This window comes from Cucurbita pepo, chromosome LG14, assembly GCF_002806865.2.
Source record: "Cucurbita pepo subsp. pepo cultivar mu-cu-16 chromosome LG14, ASM280686v2, whole genome shotgun sequence".
NCBI lineage: Eukaryota > Viridiplantae > Streptophyta > Magnoliopsida > Cucurbitales > Cucurbitaceae > Cucurbita > Cucurbita pepo.
The window spans coordinates 7,566,056-7,591,188 of NC_036651.1; the positions used below are offsets into that span (position 1 = coordinate 7,566,056).

Genomic DNA, 25,133 nt, shown 5'->3' on the forward strand with positions numbered 1-25,133 from the left:
GGGAATTCATGAACCAACCTAATTCCCTAACTTAAATGGTACGAATTAAATTGGATTAATTGAATTTTTTTAATGTAAATATATAAGTTTTTTTTTTTTTTTGTTTATTTTATGGGATTAATTTTAACTCTTAATTCTTAAATGAATTGATTATGAAAAATATAATTCACTTAATTTGGTAGGTAATCCAATCATATATAATAAAGTAATATTTAATTATAATTATTCTACCATAAAAGTTTAAATTCAATTATTTCAACTCATTAACCATATTAAATATTAGGAATTAAGTTTGACACGTGTCAATTACAATTAGGGTTAAAATCCTAACATGAGTTTGAACCACAGTTTCAATGCCCAGATCATTTGAGCCAAGGTTTGTGATCGAATCTCACCCGGCTTGGATGCCTACTAGTCCGTGTTAAAGGATGAAAGTCCCACATCAGCTAATTTATGGCCTAAAACAAAGTCATGAAAGCTTATGCTCAAATTCGACAATATCATACCATTATGGAGAGTCGTGTTCGTTTAGCAGTCCGCGACTTAGATTTGGGTTATTGTCAAAAAAACTCTAGTGAAATAAATTGTTGTACTATTTGGGCTTTCCGTCAAGGTTTTAAAACAGTCCAAGCTAGCCGATATTTTCCTATTTGGGCTTTTTTTATGGGCTTTCCTCAAAGTTTTAAACCGTGTCTACTGGTAAAAGGTTTACACATCCTTAAGAAATGCTTTGTTCCCCCTCTCCAATCGATGTAGGATCTCATATATATCGTCGTTTATTTTTTCTGTACCTCTTATCATCATGAATGCAATTAGGACGTGTTCAACAATAAAACAATTAACGAAGAAAGAAAAACCAAAATAATGGGAGAACATTCTATGAAGATATCAGGAAGATAATCCCAACATAGAAATATGAAAAACGAATAAAAGGAGGAAGATTACGGGAAAGAAAATCAATGGAGGTGCGTGTAGGGGTAGAAGTGGAATATAATTAAAAAAAAAAGATCGATCGTGTCGACTTTAGGTCATTAGGAGACTTCCCTCCTCTATATTTAAATGCATGGAACGTCAAAATTTCCATTTACAATCTTTATATAAATTTTCAGCGACCGACTCCAAAGATCACCTCTACCTTTATTGACGACCATTAAAGCACAATTGAGAGCGAAACCCGTCAACGTCAACCGAGGAGATTCAAGGTTTTTTTTTTTTTTTTTAGTGGTTAAGTTAATAGCCAAATATATATAAAGATTTTGCATAAATATTTTGTGGAAAAATTAAATATTAATTAAACCATGGAGGAAGGGAATAAATAAATAAATAAATAAATAAATAAATAAATGAAAATAAAATAAAAGAAAAAGCCCAGCCCAAAGGCCCAATTGAGGAAGCCCAAAAGGTAAGGGTTGGGCCAGTTTACCATATATTTATTTTTCATTTATTCAGAAATGCCACGGAAACCCGTTTAGGGAAGGGGACTGGTGGATGCTCGCCGTATCTCTTTCTTTACAGCTTTCGCCGTCGCCGTCGCCGATTTCCCGATCTGTTGCCGCCAAACTAAAACACAAATACTCAATTTCCCGCCCTTCAACAATTTTTCAAAAATTCTTCGCCAATTTCCCAATTCTCTTACTCCTTCCCACCTTTTTCCTCTCGGATTTTACACTTCCGCCTCCAATTTTTCGCCTCGTTTCCTTGCATGGCGGCTCCGTCGCCAACCGTTAGCAACAATAGCTCCGACACCGCCACCACCACTGCCAGCGCAGTCACGGTTAACGCCGCTGTTTCCTCCAACCATTTGGCCAACCGTACCGCAACGCCGCCGAAGACCCTTCGCGGACTCAACAAACCCAAGTGTAGGGTTTGTGGCAATGTTGCTCGTTCCAGGTTTAATAATCTCTTCTCCTGCTGCTTCCTCTCCTTTTGACTTGAATTTTTTNAAGAAGATATTTGAGACATAAGTCAATATTTCATCCATAAATAAGTTCAATTTCCCATTCATTCACATCTATTGTTGTACTATTGTTGTACTATTTGTAACGGCCCAGACCCGTTGAGAGCAGATATTGTCCTATTTGAGTTTTCCCTAGTTTCCAGGCTTTAAAACACGTCTACTAAGAGAAGGTTTCTACACTCTTATATAAATGACGTTTTGTTCTCGTCCCTAACCAATGTGGGACATCACAATCCAACTCTCTTCAGGGCTTAGCATCCTCGCTGGCAGTCTTTCCTTCCTCTAATCGATGTGGGCCCCTTCCCAAATTCACTCCCCTTTGAGGCCCAGCGTTCTTATTGACACATTGACTCGTGTCTACCCCCTTCGGGGAATAGCAAAAAGGCTAACACATCGTCCGGTGTCTGGCTCTGATACCATTTCTCGATTTGTGCGTGTCATCCTTGCGCAGGGGCCATGCTAATCTTCTCTTATCGGATGTCCCATTTTAAAAACGATAAAAATAAAAATAAAAACTTGGAATATTTTATGTCGTGGGTTAGGTAGGGTCGGGTTTGGACATTTTTAAGACTCAACTCAATTGTTCGGATTGTAAAATTTTCAACTTAAACCATCTTTATTAAATAATGAACTGAACCCTCATTTTTTTAAGTTGGGTTGGTTCGAGTTGTTTGGATCATTTATTTAAATTTTTATTTTAATTAAGAGTAAAAGGTTATTTTGTTTCATTAATTTATTTCTTTTAAAAAATTTAATTAAATTTTGAATATTTTCAAATATTACCTTCTAAATAGTAAAATATTATTTTTGAGAATAAATAATAAAAAATTAATTATGAAATTAAATAAAAATAAAATAAATATACGAAGATATAAATGTATGGTACTGAAATTACAATACAGTAGGATTGTTTCGGTTCAACTCAATCTATTTTAACGGGAATTCATGAACCAACCTAATTCCCTAACTTAAATGGTACGAATTAAATTGGATTAATTGAATTTTTTTAATGTAAATATATAAGTTTTTTTTTTTTTTTGTTTATTTTATGGGATTAATTTTAACTCTTAATTCTTAAATGAATTGATTATGAAAAATATAATTCACTTAATTTGGTAGGTAATCCAATCATATATAATAAAGTAATATTTAATTATAATTATTCTACCATAAAAGTTTAAATTCAATTATTTCAACTCATTAACCATATTAAATATTAGGAATTAAGTTTGACACGTGTCAATTACAATTAGGGTTAAAATCCTAACATGAGTTTGAACCACAGTTTCAATGCCCAGATCATTTGAGCCAAGGTTTGTGATCGAATCTCACCCGGCTTGGATGCCTACTAGTCCGTGTTAAAGGATGAAAGTCCCACATCAGCTAATTTATGGCCTAAAACAAAGTCATGAAAGCTTATGCTCAAATTCGACAATATCATACCATTATGGAGAGTCGTGTTCGTTTAGCAGTCCGCGACTTAGATTTGGGTTATTGTCAAAAAAACTCTAGTGAAATAAATTGTTGTACTATTTGGGCTTTCCGTCAAGGTTTTAAAACAGTCCAAGCTAGCCGATATTTTCCTATTTGGGCTTTTTTTATGGGCTTTCCTCAAAGTTTTAAACCGTGTCTACTGGTAAAAGGTTTACACATCCTTAAGAAATGCTTTGTTCCCCCTCTCCAATCGATGTAGGATCTCATATATATCGTCGTTTATTTTTTCTGTACCTCTTATCATCATGAATGCAATTAGGACGTGTTCAACAATAAAACAATTAACGAAGAAAGAAAAACCAAAATAATGGGAGAACATTCTATGAAGATATCAGGAAGATAATCCCAACATAGAAATATGAAAAACGAATAAAAGGAGGAAGATTACGGGAAAGAAAATCAATGGAGGTGCGTGTAGGGGTAGAAGTGGAATATAATTAAAAAAAAAAGATCGATCGTGTCGACTTTAGGTCATTAGGAGACTTCCCTCCTCTATATTTAAATGCATGGAACGTCAAAATTTCCATTTACAATCTTTATATAAATTTTCAGCGACCGACTCCAAAGATCACCTCTACCTTTATTGACGACCATTAAAGCACAATTGAGAGCGAAACCCGTCAACGTCAACCGAGGAGATTCAAGGTTTTTTTTTTTTTTTTTTGTGGTTAAGTTAATAGCCAAATATATATAAAGATTTTGCATAAATATTTTGTGGAAAAATTAAATATTAATTAAACCATGGAGGAAGGGAATAAATAAATAAATAAATAAATAAATAAATAAATGAAAATAAAATAAAAGAAAAAGCCCAGCCCAAAGGCCCAATTGAGGAAGCCCAAAAGGTAAGGGTTGGGCCAGTTTACCATATATTTATTTTTCATTTATTCAGAAATGCCACGGAAACCCGTTTAGGGAAGGGGACTGGTGGATGCTCGCCGTATCTCTTTCTTTACAGCTTTCGCCGTCGCCGTCGCCGATTTCCCGATCTGTTGCCGCCAAACTAAAACACAAATACTCAATTTCCCGCCCTTCAACAATTTTTCAAAAATTCTTCGCCAATTTCCCAATTCTCTTACTCCTTCCCACCTTTTTCCTCTCGGATTTTACACTTCCGCCTCCAATTTTTCGCCTCGTTTCCTTGCATGGCGGCTCCGTCGCCAACCGTTAGCAACAATAGCTCCGACACCGCCACCACCACTGCCAGCGCAGTCACGGTTAACGCCGCTGTTTCCTCCAACCATTTGGCCAACCGTACCGCAACGCCGCCGAAGACCCTTCGCGGACTCAACAAACCCAAGTGTAGGGTTTGTGGCAATGTTGCTCGTTCCAGGTTTAATAATCTCTTCTCCTGCTGCTTCCTCTCCTTTTGACTTGAATTTTTTTTTTTTTTTTAGTGCGCTTGAAACCCTAGATTTGTTTTGTTTGTGGTGAAGGTAGCGTTCTTCTGTCAAATATTGTTTTTTGTAGATTGATTTTTTGCTAATATGTATAATATGGCACTTGGAAAGTGTTTTTTTTGCTACTTATCTTCATAATTAGATCAGATATATTATTTGGTCCCGGTTTAAGCTGATTAGCTGATTTTGATATTTTCTTTGCAAGCCATTGTTTAGAATCTTCGACAATCTTATCCTAAACTGAAACATTGCGCGCAGGTGTCCTTATGAATCATGCAAGAGCTGTTGTGCGAGAAATCAAAACCCGTGCCATATCCACGGTATGAAAGTGATATCTCTATTGGCTGTACTATTATAGTTAATTTTTATTTGCCATGGCATGTCCATTATCCAACCCTTGTAGCCTCATACAATACAATTATGGCCTGTTGCCCTCCTTGGGTACACCGGAGCTGAAAAAGGAACTAGTGATTCTCAGAAAACAACCCTTGTAGCCTATGATTCTTTTCTTAAAATTCTTTTTATTTTATTTTATTATTACTATTATTTTAAGAAACAAGAGTAAATGTGTTGCTAGCAAGAAGATCATACAAAAAAGGGGGATATGAGATATCCCCAAAAGGCTAAAGAGTTAAAAGAAGACTCTCAGGGTAGTAATTACAAAATAAAGTTAGTAAGAGAATGCCAGATGGAGGCAAAGAATTTAATAGACTCCCGCAGATCATCAATACTAGTTCTTTTTTCTATGAAGACCCTCTGGTTCCTCTCAAGCCAAAGTTTCCACAATGTTGCTGAAATAGCATTAAATCACAAAATACGACCTTTGTCCTCGAAGGAAGATCCAAAAATAAGTTGGAAAAGAGCCTCATAGTTTATTGTAGGGAAGCACCAACTAATACCAAATTGTCCATAAGGAACAATCCCAAAAGCACAAAAAGAAGAGGTCACTCTGACTTTCTTCATTCGATCTAGTCATATCGAAAAAGGCGCTGGGAGTAGAGAAAACAGAAACAATTCATGTTGCATAGTTTATTTATTTATTTATTTTTATTGAAAACAGAAACAATTCATTGATATGATGAGATAGATTGAACATAGAAACAATTCATTGGTATGATGAGAAGGATACAAAATAAGATCCTATTGATAAATAAATTACAAAAAGAAAAAAAGAAACCTCTATCGATAACCAAGGGTAGATAAACTATTATACAGAAAGAGGAGACAATTTGCTTCATAAGATAGCCAAAAGAGACGTGTATTCAATAGACCAATTGATGTAGCGATTCTTGTCTTAGAAAATCCAAGTGCTCGGTTCCAATCTTAAGTTCCAAAAAGACTGGACATGACTAAATTGAACGGTCTTTAATCTTTTTATACTTCTTAAGAAGCCCTCAATATTGCATTTAGCCACTAAAAACATGGAGTACATTGTAAGATGACTATAATTTTTAGAGGGGTTGAGAGTCCTGGAGAGAATGTTTGGTTCCTTGTCTCTCTTTGACTTTGGTGTACAGGGATTTTTGTAAATTCTCTTTAGGTCGTATTTTGATAGATTAAAGCCATTTTTGTTTTAGTTTTGACTTCTTTTGCTGGACTATTTTTTGAAAGTGTGATTTCTTATAAAAAGAAACTGAAACTTTTTGCATGCTTAGAGGCAATACTTGCTTGATGTAAAATTGGAGAAGTATAATTATATGTTTTAACTAGGAAATAAGAATCCGTGATAAATAAATTTTTTATATTTCTATTCCATAGATTTACTTTTGTGCACTTTTGTATCTTCAAGCGATGAACTGAGAAAAAGAGTGGATATTATAGTCCAAAGTACTAAAAAATGAGTAAAATCTCCTTTTTCTTCTTTATTGCCAAATCCTGAAGTGCAACAGGTGACCAAAGAGAGACCAAGTCAATTGTAGGAGTGATGGTGCTGGCCATTTTTTCTTTTCAAGTTTTTGTTGTTGCCACCTTTGGCTTGACATTTTTTGTACTGTCATTTCTTAGTGATGACAGGTTTCGCATTTAAGACCCAAGTGCACCTAGTGCTTCCTGTTTTGCTTGTCTTCGTAGACAGTTACCTAAGCTTGCCTTGAAAACATTTAAAGCAACCTAATGATATAATCAATTGGGTGGAGATATAGGCGTGCTCTCTTTCTCTCTCGTGAAAAGAAAAATATCAATGTGCGCTACCCAAAAAAAATAAAAGATAGAGAGAACTCTACAAAGACAACTAATGAAACTAAATTACCAAGAAGGGCTCCAATTGTTTAGAATTGGTGATAATGCATAACCCATGAACTCCTTAGTTATTGACACCTGAAGAGAGGTGTCAAACTTAGCCAAGACCTGCCACTCTTCCATGGACTTCGAACCCCTTGAATTCTCATATCTCAAATTGAACTTGCAAATTGATATCTTTATATGGTTTGCAGTCTTTGAGTAACACCTACTCAAAGGTTCCATGTTTAGATTTTCGAGTGAGTTCTGTAAGAAAAATCTCTTGATGTCAGAGCACCCTTACATTACATTAGAGGCACTAGTGAGGTCCTAGAAACAAAATAAGGCCTAAAGAAAAATTACAAATGTCTTACCAACCTAAACCCAAAGAGAAGTATGAAATCTAATAAGGAACCACAACTCCCCTACAAGTTTTTTCCCTTCTAAAATTCTATTGCTCTTTTCCCCCAAAGCCCCCACAGAATAGCACAAAGATAAGCAAACCAAAGCCTGTTGCCTTTATCATTAAAAGGGGAGAAGGAAGACACTCATCAAGTAAATCTCTACTGCTCTTAGGCTACACCAAACCAAAGAAATAACTCCATCAATCTAGTGAACTGACAAGAGCAACGGAGATGGTCCAAGTCCTTGACTGCTTCCCTGCAAATTATACAATATTGGGTCCAAATCAACTTGGGTGAGAAACTTTGAACGCGATCCAAAATATTCATCCCATCGAGAAGAACCTGCCACACATAAAATTTGACCTTTGGAATTTTAACCTTTCAAAGCTAAGAAAACATGGGAGAACTCCAAGTAGAAGAGGAGAGCTAAGAAAACATGTTTTGACGATCCAAAACATGGGAGAACTCCAAGACACCAAAAGAATGACTGATAGGAGAACCTGTTCAAAGGACTAGGACTCAAGACCTGGTAGTCGTCTCTCCACCCGAGAGGAAAATCACCGATTAAAGCGGGGGGGGGGGGGGNCTGTCAGTAAGGGGTCGACTGAGACCAAGAGAAATAAAGTAAGAGTTTCAAAAAGAGGGAAGTATGGAGGCCACAAGGGAGGATGTTGAGTTGGATAAATGGTAAAGGCAAGGAAACAAGGTGCAAAGAGGGCTATCCCCCAATCAAATATCTTCCCAGAAATAAGTACTTATCTGGTTGCCTCCAAAACAAAAAAATTGGGAAATGAAATGGACTCCATGCGAGATACCCTTCCAAGGATGTTTGGTAGTACCTCCTCACACCCTTTTAAAGACCAACCAAATGGGTGAGGGCCATATACTCTCAGTAACGTTATGCCACAAACGGTTAGACTCGCAAGAAAAATGCACAGCCACTTAGCCAACAAGGCATCGTTACACATCCTAGATTCCCTATACCCAGTTCCCCAAGCTCCACTAGATTATCCACAACCTCCTAACTAACCAAGTGCATGCTCTTCCCTTCCTCCACCCCTTCCCATAAAAAATTACACAAGTTCTCCAGGTTACTGCAAGCGTTCACCCATCATAAACTGAGATAAGCAGTAACCTGGAGTACCACTGAGGATTGGCTGAATCAGAGCGAGTCTCCCTCCCTCCCTTGGTCTTGGGATTATGACCAAGGAGTAGACCCAAGTAAGAGGAAGGGAATGATCCCACCCAACGCCCATCTTGTTAGCTAGGGTCGCACTGGACATTGATTATTGAACATTTGTTTTTGTTGATATATAACTGTTTCAATTTTATCAATTTAAACTCCATATTTAGACAATGTTTCAATTTGTATCAAATTCAATTTTCACCAGACTCACCCACTAATTTAAAAAAAAAAAAAAAACCAGTACAAAAATATCAACAAAAATCAAACATCATACTACTATGCTCAATTGATGTACAAGATTGACCGTTGAACAAATCTCCCAAAACTCTCAAATTTCAACAAAAATCCAATTTTTATGTTGTTTTCTTTAAAAGTCTACACAATTTTGTGCCTGATTATGTTTTATAATTCAGTAAATGCACATTCAAATATGTTTTAAATTTTTTAAAAAGAAAGTCAACTAGAAGGTAACAATTGCAACATTCGTTACAGTTTAAGGTACAATTTAAAGAAATTGAATGTTTAGGGTAAAAATTGGTATAACACGTCTAGAGGTAAAAAAAATTTCTCCGTAGATTTTATCTTATGTTTATATTTGTCGTTGACCTGTCTGCACTTTTTCCCGGTAGCTTGCTGTGAGGTTGTGAAGGACTTCTGATTTTGTCAGTTTGAAGGTTTGGTTTGTGATTTTGATATTGTTGATTTTATCTTGCAGTGTTAAAAGCAAATGCGACTTTTACGGACAAGACGCCTACTTCGAGCTCTCCTCTATTTGACAAGCAATCGGCAGATCCATCATCATCTGGGTAAGTATGTGAGTTCTAGACTCCATATGATTTTACTTTACACCTATATTTATTTTGTTCCGACTACCAATAGATAATTATATTCAGGATATTGGTTTCCCTGCACCAATCTTGCGTCTCTTATATTATTTATATACGTGAAATCTGTCGGTCATATTCTTCAATGGTATATTTGTTAATGTTTTTGGTTGAAGGTTGGAAGTTATTAATTTTAGCCTCAAGTATTCTCATCTGAAATTGAACATTAGGCTCTTCAATGAATCAATACATCATTGGTTTAAGATTAAGGAAATTTCCGTTACTCTTTCTAACGTTTTGTGAACTCCTTTAAAGTTAATTTGATACTTTTCTTCCCCTGAAGATGATCAGATTATTTCTCTGGGATCCATCCCCCGCTACAGCCAACAGTTCAACATGTACTAATCCATCATAATAATGCTTAATTAGGCTACTGTTACTGGAGTCTGAATGTTCCAAGTTTCGCAGTTCAAAGCTATATTTAGGCTTTTCTTTGGGCTGTGTGTTGAGATTTTCATTTTTGTTGGTTGTGTGCTTCAGGGCTTCCCATAGAGTAGCTTCACTTCGACAACTTTCTAGCAACTTTTCCCAGTTCAACAATGTGCAAATCCCTCTCCGTTCACGGAAGCCACTGACTAGAAAGGTGTTCATAATTAGTCAATTTATCTTCTGCTTTGTAGTTTTTGAACACAAGTACACTGCCCTGTTCTAATTCGAGATGGTTTTTAGGATGCCGCTGCAATTAATGAATGGAGATTTTCCAAGTTGAGGGAATTTCGGGAGAGACATATTGAAGCAGAAAATGAAGCTTTTGATCGATACATGAAGAATGTTAATCTATTGGAGGAGGTATTTTCCATGAAATCTATGGTTGATGGGTCTCTCAAGGACGGACCCTCAAACTTTGCTACAGAAGGCACTGAGGAAGTGATACCTGGATTGAAGTTATCTTTAGGATCAGGATCAGACGACTCTAGAAAGAGGATACGGGAAATTGTTGAAGATGGACTAATGAAGCTTCAAAAAGTCGAGGCAACTGATAACGTCGATGAGGTTACTGACCAGGTTGAATCTGGTAAGGTTGCTGACCAGACAAATCGTAACGATGGATGCACAACAGTAAAAGGTTGGCATGCCAAAAGAGCTCGAGCTTTAGGTGACCTCATTGACAAGCTAAACAAAGCCCGGAATGAGGAGGATTTAAAATCTTGCTTGGCAATGAAACACCAGCTATTTAACCAGCACATAACATCCAGTCTAACAGAATCTGCAGAGACTGACATGCCCAAGGAGCAAGTTATAAAGAAAGATTTAGACTCAAGGAAAGAATTGGGTTATTCATTGCCAAAGTTGATTAATAAAACTATTATTGATCAAGAAACTCTTAACCGAATCGATGCTCACTTTTCTTCCCTTAAGCAGATAGACAATCTATGATTTGATGCAGATTTTTTTTCCTCTATTGACTTTAGGTCAAGGTCTCCAAACATGATGCTGTTATGTCCTTGTGTAATTTGTTCGCTCAACAGCCATTGATGTTCATATGGCAACAGCATTAAATGTGCATTATCTTTCCACAGATTCCTCACCTCATTTGTCTGTTCCTTCTTATCTGTGATGAAATGATCAGTTAAATCATGAACCTTGAACTGAGATTAGGATTGGGCATTGGGGTGTCATCTTTTTAGCAGCAAGTGTGATTGAAAATTTTCAGGGAAAGATCTGGTAGATGCTTGTGAAATGCATGCATGTTGAAAAGGAAAAGTTTCCAACATGGGCTGTCTTTTATTCATTCTTTGTTCTTTATTTTTATCTTGGGCCAGATGATTGCAATAAATGGGCCTAAAATAGGTTAATCATTGAGCTTTCTTTTCAAAAGCTATAATTGCTGGAAAAAATCAAGCTGCAACATGTGGTCTTCTTCTTCTTCTGCAGGATGGTGGGCAGGAGAATGAAGCATTTAAGGGTGTGAAAACCTCTCCTCAACAGATGCGTTTTAACAACTTTGTTAGTGGTAGACTTGGGTCATTACAAATGGTATTAGAGTCACATTCCAAGCCGATGTGCGCGCTCCGAAAGGGGGTGGACATGAGGCAGTGTGCCAGCAAGGATGCTGGGCTCCGAAGGGAGAAAGAGGAAAGAAAAGGGAATTGGTCGGGTTTCTTTTTTCCGTTCCCACTAATGGGTGCGTAATGTTTTGCTTCATTCCAATGGCTAAAGACAAAGAATTGAAATGAGGAAGTGTACATAATGGGGACTGCCAAACCCAACCATACATCTCATTCATTATTTATGTTTGAATCAAAGTGATTTGCTTGAGATGGGTTATTTGCACATTCCCACCACTCAACAACCAACGCCAAAAAGAAAAGAAAAGAAAAGGAGAAAACCAAATGGGTTCCATTGGGAACATTGATCTAATTATGACAAAGAATCCCATCTTAAACCTTTTCCTCTCCTATTATGTGCATCGAGAACATTCCTTTATTCTTCGCTCTCGAATGTAACAGCTCAAGTCTACCGCTAGCAAATATTATCCATTTTGATTCGTTATGTATTGCCGTTAACCTCACGCTTTTAAAATAATTTGATAGGGAGAGGTTTCCACACGTTTATAAGAAATACTTCGCTCCCCTCTTCAACCGATGTGAGATCTCACACTTAAACTTTAAAACATGTTTAATAAGCTTTTAAACTTTCAATTTTTGTGTCGATAGATTTAATTGTGTTCGTAAGTCTCAGAGATTAAATAGATAAATTTCAAATTGCATATTATATTGTATACATAATTACAGGTCTCGTCTACTCATCTCAACCCCATTATGATGGCATTATATGATTCTATATTTATGAGTCATGATTTAGATTCATTACCCAATAAATAAATGAATAAATAAAACCCTTTGAAGAACAAATACATAATTATGTTTGGATTATAGCCTACAATAGATTTTCTTTTAATAATATTGTAACACTTATTATTAATATATAATACTTTTTGAAGAAATATTATCGTACGTGTCTTCGTCCCTCGAACATGTTTTCATTTGGGACGAGAATACTTTAGATATTTTTTAATTTTTTTTTTTTGCGTCAAGTTCACTGTAGCAAATATAGTCTGCTATCAGTCTCACAATTTTAAAATGTGTCTCTTAGGAAGACGTTTCCACACTCTTATAAAGAATATTTCGTTCTCAAATCGATGGTCATAAGACATTTCTAAACTAGAAGTTCTTCGTTTCTTCAAAGAGAATTTTAACGAAGAATTTAAGATTTCTTTCTTTTCAGACCGATGGTCATAATTTTTCTTAATAAAAATTTCAATGATCCTCCTCTCATCGGATCTTCCTGTGTCGTCTTTTTATTATTTAATACATTCTCATCCCTTTAGTAAAAAACTATTCATCGACTCGAGAACGCTCGTATAGATTAAAAATTACAATATTTCAATAATAAGTTTCAAAAACTACAATATTATTAATGAAAAAAGAGCCAACAAGTAATGCATAAACAATCCCACATTAAATATATGTTTGTATATTACCTAAAATTCAAATTTTTTTATTGGGAAAGTAGCTTTTTTGAAATTTGTAAATATAATATAGTTTGTGTATGATTGTGTGATTGTATTATTAGGGTTTCTTATACTTAATTCATTCCATTCATAGCCCACAAATGGGTTACAATTCCAAGAAACCCATTATTGTTTATGTTGACATTGTTCAAAATTTCATGAAAAAAAGCCTTAGCTTGGATGGAAAGGCTACTTTGATGCCTCGTATTAGCTATAAATGACATAATTTGTGTAACAATCTGAGTCCACCGTTAGCAGATATTGTTCTTTTTGGATTTTTACGGGTTTTCCTTTTTGGACTTCCCTTCAAAAAGTTTAAAACGTGTCTGCTAGTGAAAGATTTACACACACTTATAAACAGTGTTTCGTTATCCTCTCCAATCAATATGTGATATCACAATTTTGGTGCTAAGCTTATTGGGAAAATGGATATCAATATCCATTTCTAAAGAGTATCTATTTCAAATCATTTTTCGGCAAGACAACTAATTTAACTATAGTTCTACTCGTTTCAATATATATATCTTTGAAGAGATTATAGGTTTGAATTCTTAGTCCCCTAAAATGCGTTGATTCTTGTAATAATAATAGGTGAGATCTCACATTTGTTGGAGAGGGAAACGAAACATTCCTTATTAGAGTGTAAAAACCTCTTCTTAGCAGGCACGTTTTAAAATCGTAAAACTAACAGTGATACGTAACGGGTCAAAACGGACAATATCTGCTAGTGATGGGCTTGAATTGTTACAAATGGTATCAGAGTCAGTCACTTGGTGATGTGCTAGCGAGGATGTTGGGCCTCAAAGGGTGGATTGTGAGTCCCACGTCGGTTGGAGAGAAGAACAAAACATTCCTTGTAAGGGTGTGGAAACCTCTCCCTAGTAGACGCATTTTAAAACTGTGAGGCTGATGATGATACGTAACGGGTCAAAGCGGACAATATTTGTTAGTGGTGGGCTTAAAGCTCTTACAAACCCAATTTTTTTTACAACGATCTTACAAGAAAAAAAGGTTAAAATATAGTTTTAGTTGTACTTGAGAGTTTCGTTTTATTTTAGTCCTTATACTTTCAATTGTCTAGTTTTAGTCTATATAGTTTTAGTTCTGTATAAATGGCACTACGTTTTAGTTCTAAATCATAGACATGAAACATCACGATTCAACAGTGAATATATGTTTAAACGAACCGTCACGTCCTTTGCTCCATTACAATAGATCAAAATAGATATACATGATGAAATGGTATATCAGTTCGTGTATAAGTGTGATCTAAATCATAGATATCAAATTTGTTTAAACGAAGAATCACGTCGTTTTCTATAATTTTTTATAGTTGAACGAACACATTAGCAACTCAAGGGTATGGTCCCTACATGAAATGAATCAAAATTTGGCCTAAAAAAAATGCAAAATTTGGTCTCCATACAAGTGTGTGTGTGAGAGAGAGTGTGTGTGTATGTCATTAATAGTTCTTATCCTTAGAAGATTGAAGACAATGTATTAAGCTTCGTTCACAAGGCATTTGTGATATCTATTAATTAATTCAAGGATTAGGTTAAAAGAGACATTTGTGATATCTTCAAACGGCTAAATTAATAAGAACAGTTACTCGAAACTTTTAAAAGTTTCAATAATACTAATCTTTGTTCGATATTTGAGAATTCTATTTGTCATGGCTAAGTTTAGGGCATGACTCTGATACTATGTATGGAGCTCTCGAACAGCCTCCCCTTGATCGAGGCTCATAATCTTTGTTCAATATTTGAGGATTCTATTGTCATGGCTAAGTTTAGGGCATGACTCTGATACCATGTTAGGAATCACGACTCTCCATAATGGTATGATATTGTCCACTTTAAGCATAAGCTCTCGTGACTTTGTTTTAGGGATTTTTTTTTTTTTTTTAAAAATTAAAAGTATTATTGAAACATTTGAAGATTAGGTTAATATTATAATTTTTAAAATATAATGGCAATTTTGTAACGTCAAATATCTCGGATTTGTAATTTGGATTCAACATTTGATGGCCCAAACATTCTCACGAATTCGAATGAAGGCTATCTCTACAAACTAACACGTGTTGGGATGTCATGTACTCACTCACATGATTTCTCATACAACTTCTAAAACGTCGCCCAAAAAGGAAGGTGCACCTTGTTGATATAAACAGTAACTTTCAATTTGTAAAGTCTTTCTTAGCTATTCTTTCACCAGGGTTGTTCTCATTCAGATATGATCTCGGCTCATTCATATACACCTTTACTCGGTGTCATATTAATGATTTATTAAACCCAAAATTCACCTCCAATAATTTTTTTTAATTGACATTCAAACAAATATGGAACCATAAAAAATCTTCCTCTCTAATTTGTCATTAGCTCAAATTGGTTATTTTTATGATATGGAAAACTAAAATTAAATATATTTCAAAAAAATTATTAATCATAATAAGCTTATTCATTTATTGGGTTGGGTCGAGTTGGATCCTGTTTATACCCAACCAAATTGTTCGGATTATAAATTTTTTCAACCAAAACAACTCTTATTTCAACAATGAACCGAACAGTGAGATCCCACATTAATTCAAATGGACACGAATTTTAGAGAACTTAAACGACCAAATCGAGCTGATTTAAAAGATGAATCTTGAATTAGATTCTCCCGACCTCATTTTTCTCGTTTTGTAGCTCATGATTTAAAAGTTGTAGGGGGCCATGTGTAGCACATGATGTGCTTGATATCACAAATCTTCTCCTCTTAAAATGGTCCATTGGATTGGTAAGTGAGAATTTGAAAATCCTTTAATTTCACCTCCCATAGAGTGGGTGTGACAAGGACAATTTATATCTAATTTAATGGAATAATAATAATAATAATAAATAAATAAATAAATAATTAATTAATTAAATAATTAAAATGGGATTTTGTTGTTTGTTTGCTAAAAAATAATAATACCCCTAGTGGACCAAAACCCTCTTATAATTTTGTCCCTTTTTTCAAAATTTCAAAAAAAATTTAAAACAACCAAATCCACAAATGGGTCATATTAAAATTCAATTTCATTTTGATTTTTCTTCTATTTATATTAAATAACCGACTAAATTAATAAAAATATCATTGAACGTGCTGGAACCAGAACCAGAAACGCTACTAAATTTTTACGTGCTCACGTGTAACTTGTAAAGTTTTTAAAAAAATCTAACTTAAAAAAATACCCTTACCATTAATTTTGAAGGTAAATTTTAATACCGTACTATTTAATCTTACTTTCTTTTTTAAAATCACGTTTAAAAAAATATTTATGATTTTAAAAGAGATAATTTTAGGGGTTGGTAGACAGTTTCCGTCCTTTTTTAAAACGTTTTCTCACAAATTAATGGTAAAAATATTTTTATGTTAAATATGTTAAAGGCCAAATATTAGGTATTAAAGTGATTTTGAGAATATTTTTAAAAGTGGAAATTAATATAATAATAAAATTATTGATTTATTGACAAGATAGATGAATAAATTTAGTAAAATATTTGAAAAGTAGGGTACTTATAATGTTGCATTCATTTGGATGATAGAAAATTAAATGAATAAATTGATTTTTTTTTTCATTTTTTAAATTCAAAAATTGAATTTCAAAATCTTTGATTTGATATATCAAACAAAGATTTTTTTTTTTTTGGAGATATTTTAGATATAAATTAGTTTAAATGGAATTTTAATTTAGGTTTTGTATCTTTAATTGATGTGACATTTTGATTTTATAAGAAATGTTTAATTTAGGTTTAAAACGCGTCTATTAGAGAGAGGTTTCCATACTCTTATAAGAAATGTTTCGTTATCCTCTCTAATCGATGTGAGATTTCACAATCCACCCTCTTTAGGGACAAGTGACCTAACTGGTGTCTAGTGACACAATCGCGCTTTCGAAGGCAGCGGACTAGCGATTGTGCGGCACTCACTTTCCAGCGACAAGTGAGCTTAAGCCAATTTGTTCTTGCGTCGCCTACGGCCAAGCGACGTACGATCGAGCCTCTAGCCTCGGTTTTAAAAGAAGGTTTTAGAAAACGAGGAGAGAGAGAGATTTTAGAAAGAGAGATTTTGGAAAGAGACGTTATATAAGCAAGCAAGAGAAAGATAACAACGGCTTAGCATATATAACCTTGGGTAGGGAGAAGTTGACAACTAGTCATATCCCCCTATAGTACATTCTGAGCCATTTTAAGTCTGGGCCTAGACATGATATTTTTTAGGCGTCATACGCCCTAGAATTACAAAAGGAAAAACACTAGAATGAAAAGACATGACAAGGGTTGGCTTGTCATGGGCATGCGGCCATGGGCAACATGCCCTGGACGAGCATGACCGTGACATCTAGCTCTTATGTCATTTGTAACCGTTCAAACTCACTGCTTGCAAATATTGTCCGTTTTAACTCGTTATATAACGTTGTTAGCCTTACAGTTTTAAAACGTGTCTACTAAGGAGAGATTTTTACATCCTTATGAGTCTAATCGATGTGAGATCTCACAATTGTCAATGCATAATTTTTATATGGTATAAGATTTCTTTAAATGTATCATTAATGTAACGAATCTACTTTTTTTTTTCTTTCTTTAAAAGTAACAATTTGGGTAGATTCAAAGAAAGGAGAAAATTATGCATCGACAATTGTGAGATCTCATATCGATTGGACTCATAAGGGTGTAAAAATTTCTCTCTAGTAGACATGTTTTAAAACTGTAAGGCTAACGACGTTATATAACGAGCCAAAACGGACAATATCTGCAAGCAGTGAGTTTGAACCGTTACAAATGACATCAGAGTTAGACACTAGTGAGGTCACTAGTCCCTAAGGAGGGTGGATTGTGAGATCTCACATCGGTTGAAGAGGGGAACGAAACATTTCTTATAAGGGTGTGGAAACCTCTCATTGATAGACGTATTTCAAAATCGTGAAGATACAAAACCTAAATTAAACATTTCTTATAAAATCAAAATGTCATATCAATTTAAGATACAAAACCTAAATTAAAATTCCATTTAAACTAATTTATATTTAAAATATCCCAAAAAAAAATCTTTGTTTGATATATCAAATCAAATATTTTGAAATGAAACCACGGTTCGAATTGAGACCATTCGAATGAGGGTGATCATGAAGATAGTATGACTAAGAATATTTAAAAGAATCGAAAGTCGCTACTTATACCTTTCTTCCTTTTCACCGACTCAATTATAGAAATTTCATGGTTAAACGTGAAGGGCTCGTGTTGATTGTAGGGATTTGTAACGGCACAAGCTCACCACTAGTAGATATTGTTCTCTTTGGGCTTATCCTCAAGGTTTTTATAAAGGGTGTTTCGTTCTCCTCCCCAACCGATGTGGGATCTCACAATCTACCCCCTTCAGGGACCAGCGTGCTCACTGACACTCATTCCTTTCTCCAAACGATGTGGGATCCTCACCAAATCCACTCCCCTTCGGGGCCCAGCGTCCTTACTGGTACAATGCCTCATGTCTACCCCCCTTCGGTGAACAACCTCCTCGCTAGCACATCGCCTAGTGTCTGGCTCTGATACCATTTATAACGATACAAACCCATTGTTAATAGATATTGTCTTCTTTGGACTTTCCCTAGCTTACCCTACGGTTTTTAAAACACATCTGCTATTTTAATAATAGTATTGTGAGATCCCACATCGGTTAAAGAGGAGAAACCTCTCCCTAGTAGACGCGTTTTAAAACTGTGAGACTGACCGTAATACGTAACGAGCTAAAATAAACAATATCTACTAGTCATAGACTTAAACAGTTTCAAATATGATAAGACTAACATACGAAAACGAGGGGTAAAGAAGCGAGAAAACAACTTCGAGGGGGAAGGAAAGAAAATTATTGACAAAATTTATTGCTTTGAAATGGGTGTGAGAAAAGGGGATGATGTTGGGAAGGTTTCAAAGGCAAAGACTTTGTTTTATTACCAAAATATGAATGTTAATAAGGATGGTTGAGATTTATGTGTTCAAAATTAAAGGAAAATTGGCCAAACCAATCCATTCATATGCCTTCGCCTCTCTTCTTTCCCTAAAATATCATATCATTCAATAAAATTGTACCAAGTTCCATGTATCCACAACTAAAAAAAATTATTGTGGGACCTATAGAGAAAGAAAATCGAGTTTATAGATGCCATATATTTATTTTTTTTACCTATATCATATTAAAATTAATTGAAAACGGTAAGATCCGAGATTGGTCGGAGAGGTGAACGAAACATTCCTTGTAAGGGTGTGAAAACCTCTCCTTAGTAGACGTGTTTAAAAACTGTGAAGCTGACAATGATCCGTGCACTGGGTAGGGGAACAAAACATTCGTGGAAATCTCTCTATAGTTTTAAAATCGTGAGTTGATAGTCATACGTAATGGGTTAAAGCAGACAATATCTACTAATGGTGGGCTTGGACTATTACATTAAAACTTTTATTTCTTTCGTCCCCTGAACTTTAGGCTAAATTTGCATCTGTATTTCAGTAGTCGTTGGGATCGAACCATCATTATTTTATATATTGAACTACGTGCCGACCGACCCAAAAAAATCGGTCTTAGATTAAATAGAAAAACGGAGCGTTTTTATAGTTTTTTTGTTTAAAAAAATAAATGTCTCTCTCAAGAATAGAGAAATTGATTAGGAAGGTTTTAATTTAATAGAATTTTTGGGAATTAATTTACACATTACATATGGAATGACAAGTTGTGACATAGAATACACATAAAAAAAAAAAATGGAAAATGCATTTTTTTTTTCATTTAATTATATCAATCTAAGTTGGCATTGAATAAAATGTTTATGAATATTAATTTTTCAAATTCCTTTGTTTCCTACATTAATTAATTCATAATTGAGTTAAAAGAAAAAAAAAAATCAATCCTTTTAATTTATTTAACATTTTGAAATATCGAGATATTGACTTTTTTTTCGTTTGTGTCGTTTGTTGACTTTTTAGTTCGAAATATTGAAATATTATTAACATTTGAGATAATAACGAGTGTTTTTTGTTTACTGAGTTATGTTCGAATTGGTCATCTTTGGATGTAAAATTATATATAAATCATACCGGTTACTCTCGAGTTATTAGTGTTCCTCTCTACAAACACATGGCATTCCTATGCGACGTTGGATTCAGAATCCAATATGGGTCAACATGCTTTGTCCTCATTGGTCGTCTTTAGATGTAAAATTATATATAAATCTTACCCGTTACTCTCAAACACATGACATTCCCCTGCGATGTGGATTCGATATCCAGCAGGAGTTTTTCCAACATGTTTTGTACTCACTCACATGCATCTTAGGAATCGTGCTTTGTCCTCATTGATCTTCTTTAGATGTAAAATTATATATAAATCTTACCCATTGCTCTCGAACGCATGACATTCCCCTCTAACGTGGATTCGAAATCCAACATGTTTTGTCCTCACTCACATGCATCCTAGAAAATTTTCTATACAATTGCTTCAAGCAAAACACACTCCACTATAAAGTTTCTATAACTGAGCTACCGAAAAGAAAGATACGCTTCTTTCGTACAAGTAGTAACTTTCATTTTCTCTAAGAATCGCTTTCATTCAGATGTGGTCTCGGTTCATTCATATATCGCTCATTTACTCAATGTCGAGAGAGTATGAAAGTGACAATTGCTTCACTCAACGTGAAAAAGATAGATTAAAATAAAGCTAAGAATGTGAAATATTGAATTATGAAATTAATGGGTGTGTTGGCATACATCTTTGTAAGATGGGAAAGAGAGGACTTATCATTTATTATGATTTGTATATTCAAAACTTTATAATATAAATATGAACATAATGTATACAAAGTCAATTGGGTTTGGCAATCAACATTACCACTCAATTCATTTCAAAAACATAATGCCAACCCTTCTTGTCTTTGATTCCCTTTCCATATGGTCCCCAATGACGTCCAAAACTCCTTTTTCCAAAACGAAATCTATAGCCATCGAGCTCGGCCTAAAATTTTTGACCTTTTAAAACGATTGATAGTGAATGGAATTGGTGTAACGACTACTGCCCAGGATTTTAAATTTGAATACGATACTTGATTGTCCCGACATTCACTTGCATAGATCCTTTTTGTGAGATCCCACACTGGTTGGAGAGGGGAACAAAACATTTCTTATAAGCGTGTGGAAACTTCTCCCTAGTTGACGCGTTTTAAAATTGTGAGACTAACAGCGATACATAACGGGCCAAAGTGGACTGCCCATAATTTTAAATTTGAATACGATACTTGATTGTCTCGACATTCACTTGCATAGATCCTTTTTGTGAGATCCCACACTGGTTGGAGAGGGGAACAAAACATTTCTTATAAGCGTGTGGAAACTTCTCCCTAGTTGACGCGTTTTAAAATTGTGAGACTAACAGCGATACATAACGGGCCAAAGTGGACTGCCCATAATTTTAAATTTGAATACGATACTTGATTGTCTCGACATTCACTTGCATAGATCCTTTTTGTGAGATCCCACACTGGTTGGAGAGGGGAACAAAACATTTCTTATAAGCGTGTGGAAACTTCTCCCTAGTTGACGCGTTTTAAAATTGTGAGACTAACAGCGATACATAACGGGCCAAAGTGGACTGCCCATAATTTTAAATTTGAATACGATACTTGATTGTCTCGACATTCACTTGCATAGATCATTTTTGTGAGATCCCACACTGGTTGGAGAGGGGAACAAAACATTTCTTATAAGCGTGTGGAAACTTCTCCCTAGTTGACGCGTTTTAAAATTGTGAGACTAACAGCGATACATAACGGGCCAAAGTGGACTGCCCATAATTTTAAATTTGAATATGATACTTGATTGTCTCGACATTCACTTGCATAGATCCTTTTTGTGAGATCCCACGTTGGTTGGAGAGGGGAACAAAACATTTCTTATAAGCGTATGGAAACTTCTCCCTAGTTGACGCGTTTTAAAATTGTGAGACTAACAACGATACGTAACGGGCCAAAGTGGACAATATTTGTTAGCAGTGACCTTGGGTGAGTGTTACACTTTTAGCCATCAATACTCAATGGAATTGGTGTAACGTTCACTGTTTAGGATTTGAAATTTGAATCCACCACTTTATTGTCTCGACATTTCCTTACATTCCTTGCAACATGATAATATTTTCTACTTACCTTGAAGTGTTTTTAAGAGTAAAAACTATTCCCACATATCAACACACGTCTTTTTAGTATGTTTTTTTTCCCACACATATTTTTTCGGAAAATTCTTAGGAGATTGCTCAAAAAAATAGCTCCAATCTAAGCACACATAATTCTAGAGTTCTTCATGTTCGAATCACAAAAAATGAATGTTCATCTTGTTGGTATAGATAATAACTCCAAAGTTAAGTGTGTTTAGCTTCGAGCAATACTATGTTCAATGACCTCCTGCATGCAACAGCTCAAATCCACCACTAACAAATATTGTTCTCTCACGGTTTTAAAACGCATTTACTAGGGAGAGGTTTCCACACCCTTATAAGAAACGTTTCGTTCCTCTCTCCAACCAATGTGGGATCTCACAGAACAAGTAGGTAGCGTGATCATTGCCGAGACAATACCTATATGGAAAGTAAGTAAAATATTTTGGGAATTTAATAAAATAAAATAGAGTAAAGGCCATATTCAAACCTAAATTATATTAAATATATTTATATCTCCTTCATATTAGCTCATTTTCATGGACAAGTAGGCTTAAAGAAAAACACCTCAAATACTATATAATATATAATAAATAACATTTGTTTTTGTTGGAGAAAATAAATGCGTATGATGTGATGGGGGCAGTACCATCATAAATGCCATGAGACCTATGCTGTGATCCGTTTGATCAATAGGGTCCACTCTTTTCGTGCAATTATGACCCTTCATTTATACTCTCTTAAACTGTGATGAGAATTAAAATTTGATCCTTTTTTTTGGAGTTTTCTGATTGATGACTTCAACGGTGGTGATCTTTTCGTCAGATGGCTCCTCATGTGGTGGTGGACCATAGAAACAATCCCATTTTAATCCACATTCGCATCATTATTTCCTTCTAAATAATTTTTAGGTTAAAATATAAAAACACGTAACCGCTCGATGTCGGGCTCGAATATCATTTGTAAGAGCTCAAGTCCACCACTAGTAGATATTATCCGCTTTGATCCGTTACATATCCCCATCAGCCTCACGGTTCTAAAACGCATACATTACAGAGAGGTTTCCATACCAACGTGGGATCTCTCAATGAGCGAGGATCAAAATAAAATTATTAAAAGTTTAGAGGTAGGAATTACGTCAAAGTTATTTGAATTGGGTAACCAAAACATGAATAATTTAACGGGTTTTAGTGGTTGAACTCAAAAAAAATTAAAATCTATTTCTTTTTAATTAATTAAGTTTCATAGTAGAACTCGGGTAGAATTAGATTTCAAGGGGCAGTTTTAAGCTAATATCAAAGGACTATAGTGACTTCAGCTTACGCCAACCAAATAAGTTTTTCAACTATTGACTTGATTGAATGAATTATATTCTGTAGCCCTTCCACGCACCGTACTCTGTAGCCCCTCCAACTTAGGTCAACTATATTTTACTGATTGCACTATTTACGGTTTGAACATTTTCGTATGAATCAAACCTGTTTTTGTTCTTTATCGTTTAGTAGCGATCCATTGATTAGGTATAAGTCGTTAAGTCTTTTAAGTGGCTAATCAATCGTTAAACTTCGTACCTTTCGGGTGATGGCTCAGTAGCTAATACACGAACTAGATAAGATAATTTGTTTGGTAGTGTGGTTAGGCTTAAGAGTTTGTAATTAGGACCAAATCTTGCTAGAGGGTGGTGGTGGAGGACAGGGATGAGTGAGCATCTAGGCTACACAAAGTCAAATATTTCAAGTGAAGCCAAAATTAATAATTTATGGTTACCGGTTTGTCCGCTTTAGCTTGTTATATATCGTCATCTCTCTCATGTTATGTTTCGTTCTCCTCTCCAACTGATGTAGGATTTCACAATTCAACCCCATTGATGGCCCAACGTCCTCGTTGGCACGCTGCCTGATGGCTAACAGATATTGTCTACTTTAGACCGTTACGTATAGTCGTCAACCTCATGTTATGCTTCATTCCCTTCCTCGATCGATGTGAGATTTCACTATCCACCCCCTTAGGAGCCAGCGTCTTCGTTGGCACACTGCCCAATATCGGGCTCTGACACCAAAATCTAAGATTTATGGAAAGTACGCTAAAGTATGGAGACCAGAATGATATTTTAACATTTAATGAAACTTCTTGCACGTGTAGATCTATAAACTGATCGATGATCAAATTTGTTTATGAACTATAGAGACTAAAACGTTATGTATTAAGAATTGAAACTTAATTTTGGTGACATTTTTCACGATCACCAATTGCTAGTCACCAAAATGGTTGCGGGTCATTAGTTCTTGGATTTGGTCGTAATCCCCAATCTTAATCGTCAAGGATGATGGCCAACAAGAAAGATGAGAGAGCGGTGATTAGTGAACAACAGTCGAGACCCGAAGACTACAACCATTGACCGTGGTAGTCACTGGTGGGTAGTGGTCTCGATTATTGATTCTCAGTCTCGTTCACTACTCACAATCTCCGGTCACCAATTGCATTTGTTGAAGTGGTTGGTGGTTACCTGTCTGTAACTCGATCATCAGCACTAATCCTCGACCATCAAATGCTAGTACTAGTCCCCATTCAGCAATCACATTCGTTGAAGTGGTTGGTGGCTATCGAACCCTGACTCAATCATTGGCTCTAGTCATCAACCTCTAGATGTTGGTCTCGATCCTCATTCATCGATTGCATTCATCGAAGTGGTCGGTGGTTATCCGTCTCCGACTCAATCATTGGCCCTAGTTATTGGCCACCAAATGTTGCTCCCAATTCCTAGTCCTCGATCCTCAATCTTGGCATCAACAACGACTAGTGGTTAGCAACTAGAGTTGAAGACTAGTAACCAACGACCACTTCGACGATCCATCGCTGAAGTT

At 35.3% G+C, this 25,133-nt stretch overlaps 1 protein-coding gene and 1 non-coding gene across 3 annotated transcripts; one reads left to right on the top strand and one right to left on the bottom strand.

Moving 5' to 3' along the window:
• The first annotated feature begins 1,467 nt into the window (after nt 1-1,467).
• Nucleotides 1,468-11,063, top strand: LOC111809642. Of its 2 annotated transcripts, none has more exons than XM_023696017.1 (5): nt 1,468-1,890; nt 5,110-5,171; nt 9,374-9,464; nt 10,023-10,125; nt 10,212-11,063. In XM_023696017.1, exons 1-5 carry the CDS (start codon nt 1,703-1,705, stop codon nt 10,917-10,919), a joined length of 1,152 nt encoding a protein of 383 aa, XP_023551785.1. In that variant the 5' UTR covers nt 1,468-1,702; the 3' UTR covers nt 10,920-11,063. The 2 variants fall into 2 exon arrangements, with proteins under 2 accessions (XP_023551785.1, XP_023551784.1); XM_023696016.1 differs by lacking the exon at nt 1,468-1,890 and adding an exon at nt 4,362-4,784.
• LOC111810954 lies at nt 2,363-2,469 on the bottom strand. The gene has a single exon (XR_002817470.1). It is a non-coding gene; the product is annotated as a U6 spliceosomal RNA (small nuclear RNA).
• Nucleotides 11,064-25,133: the final 14,070 nt, after the last annotated feature.

What these genes read in the sequence shown, in the direction of transcription:
- LOC111809642 (XM_023696017.1), top strand. Translation starts at nt 1,703, where the DNA reads ATGGCGGCTCCGTCGCCAACCGTTAGCAACAATAGCTCCGACACCGCC. An exon ending in GGCAATGTTGCTCGTTCCAG is followed by an intron (nt 1,891 to 5,109) that starts GTTTAATAATCT and finishes CATTGCGCGCAG; the next exon opens with GTGTCCTTATGAATCATGCA. An exon ending in AAACCCGTGCCATATCCACG is followed by an intron (nt 5,172 to 9,373) that starts GTATGAAAGTGA and finishes TTTATCTTGCAG; the next exon opens with TGTTAAAAGCAAATGCGACT.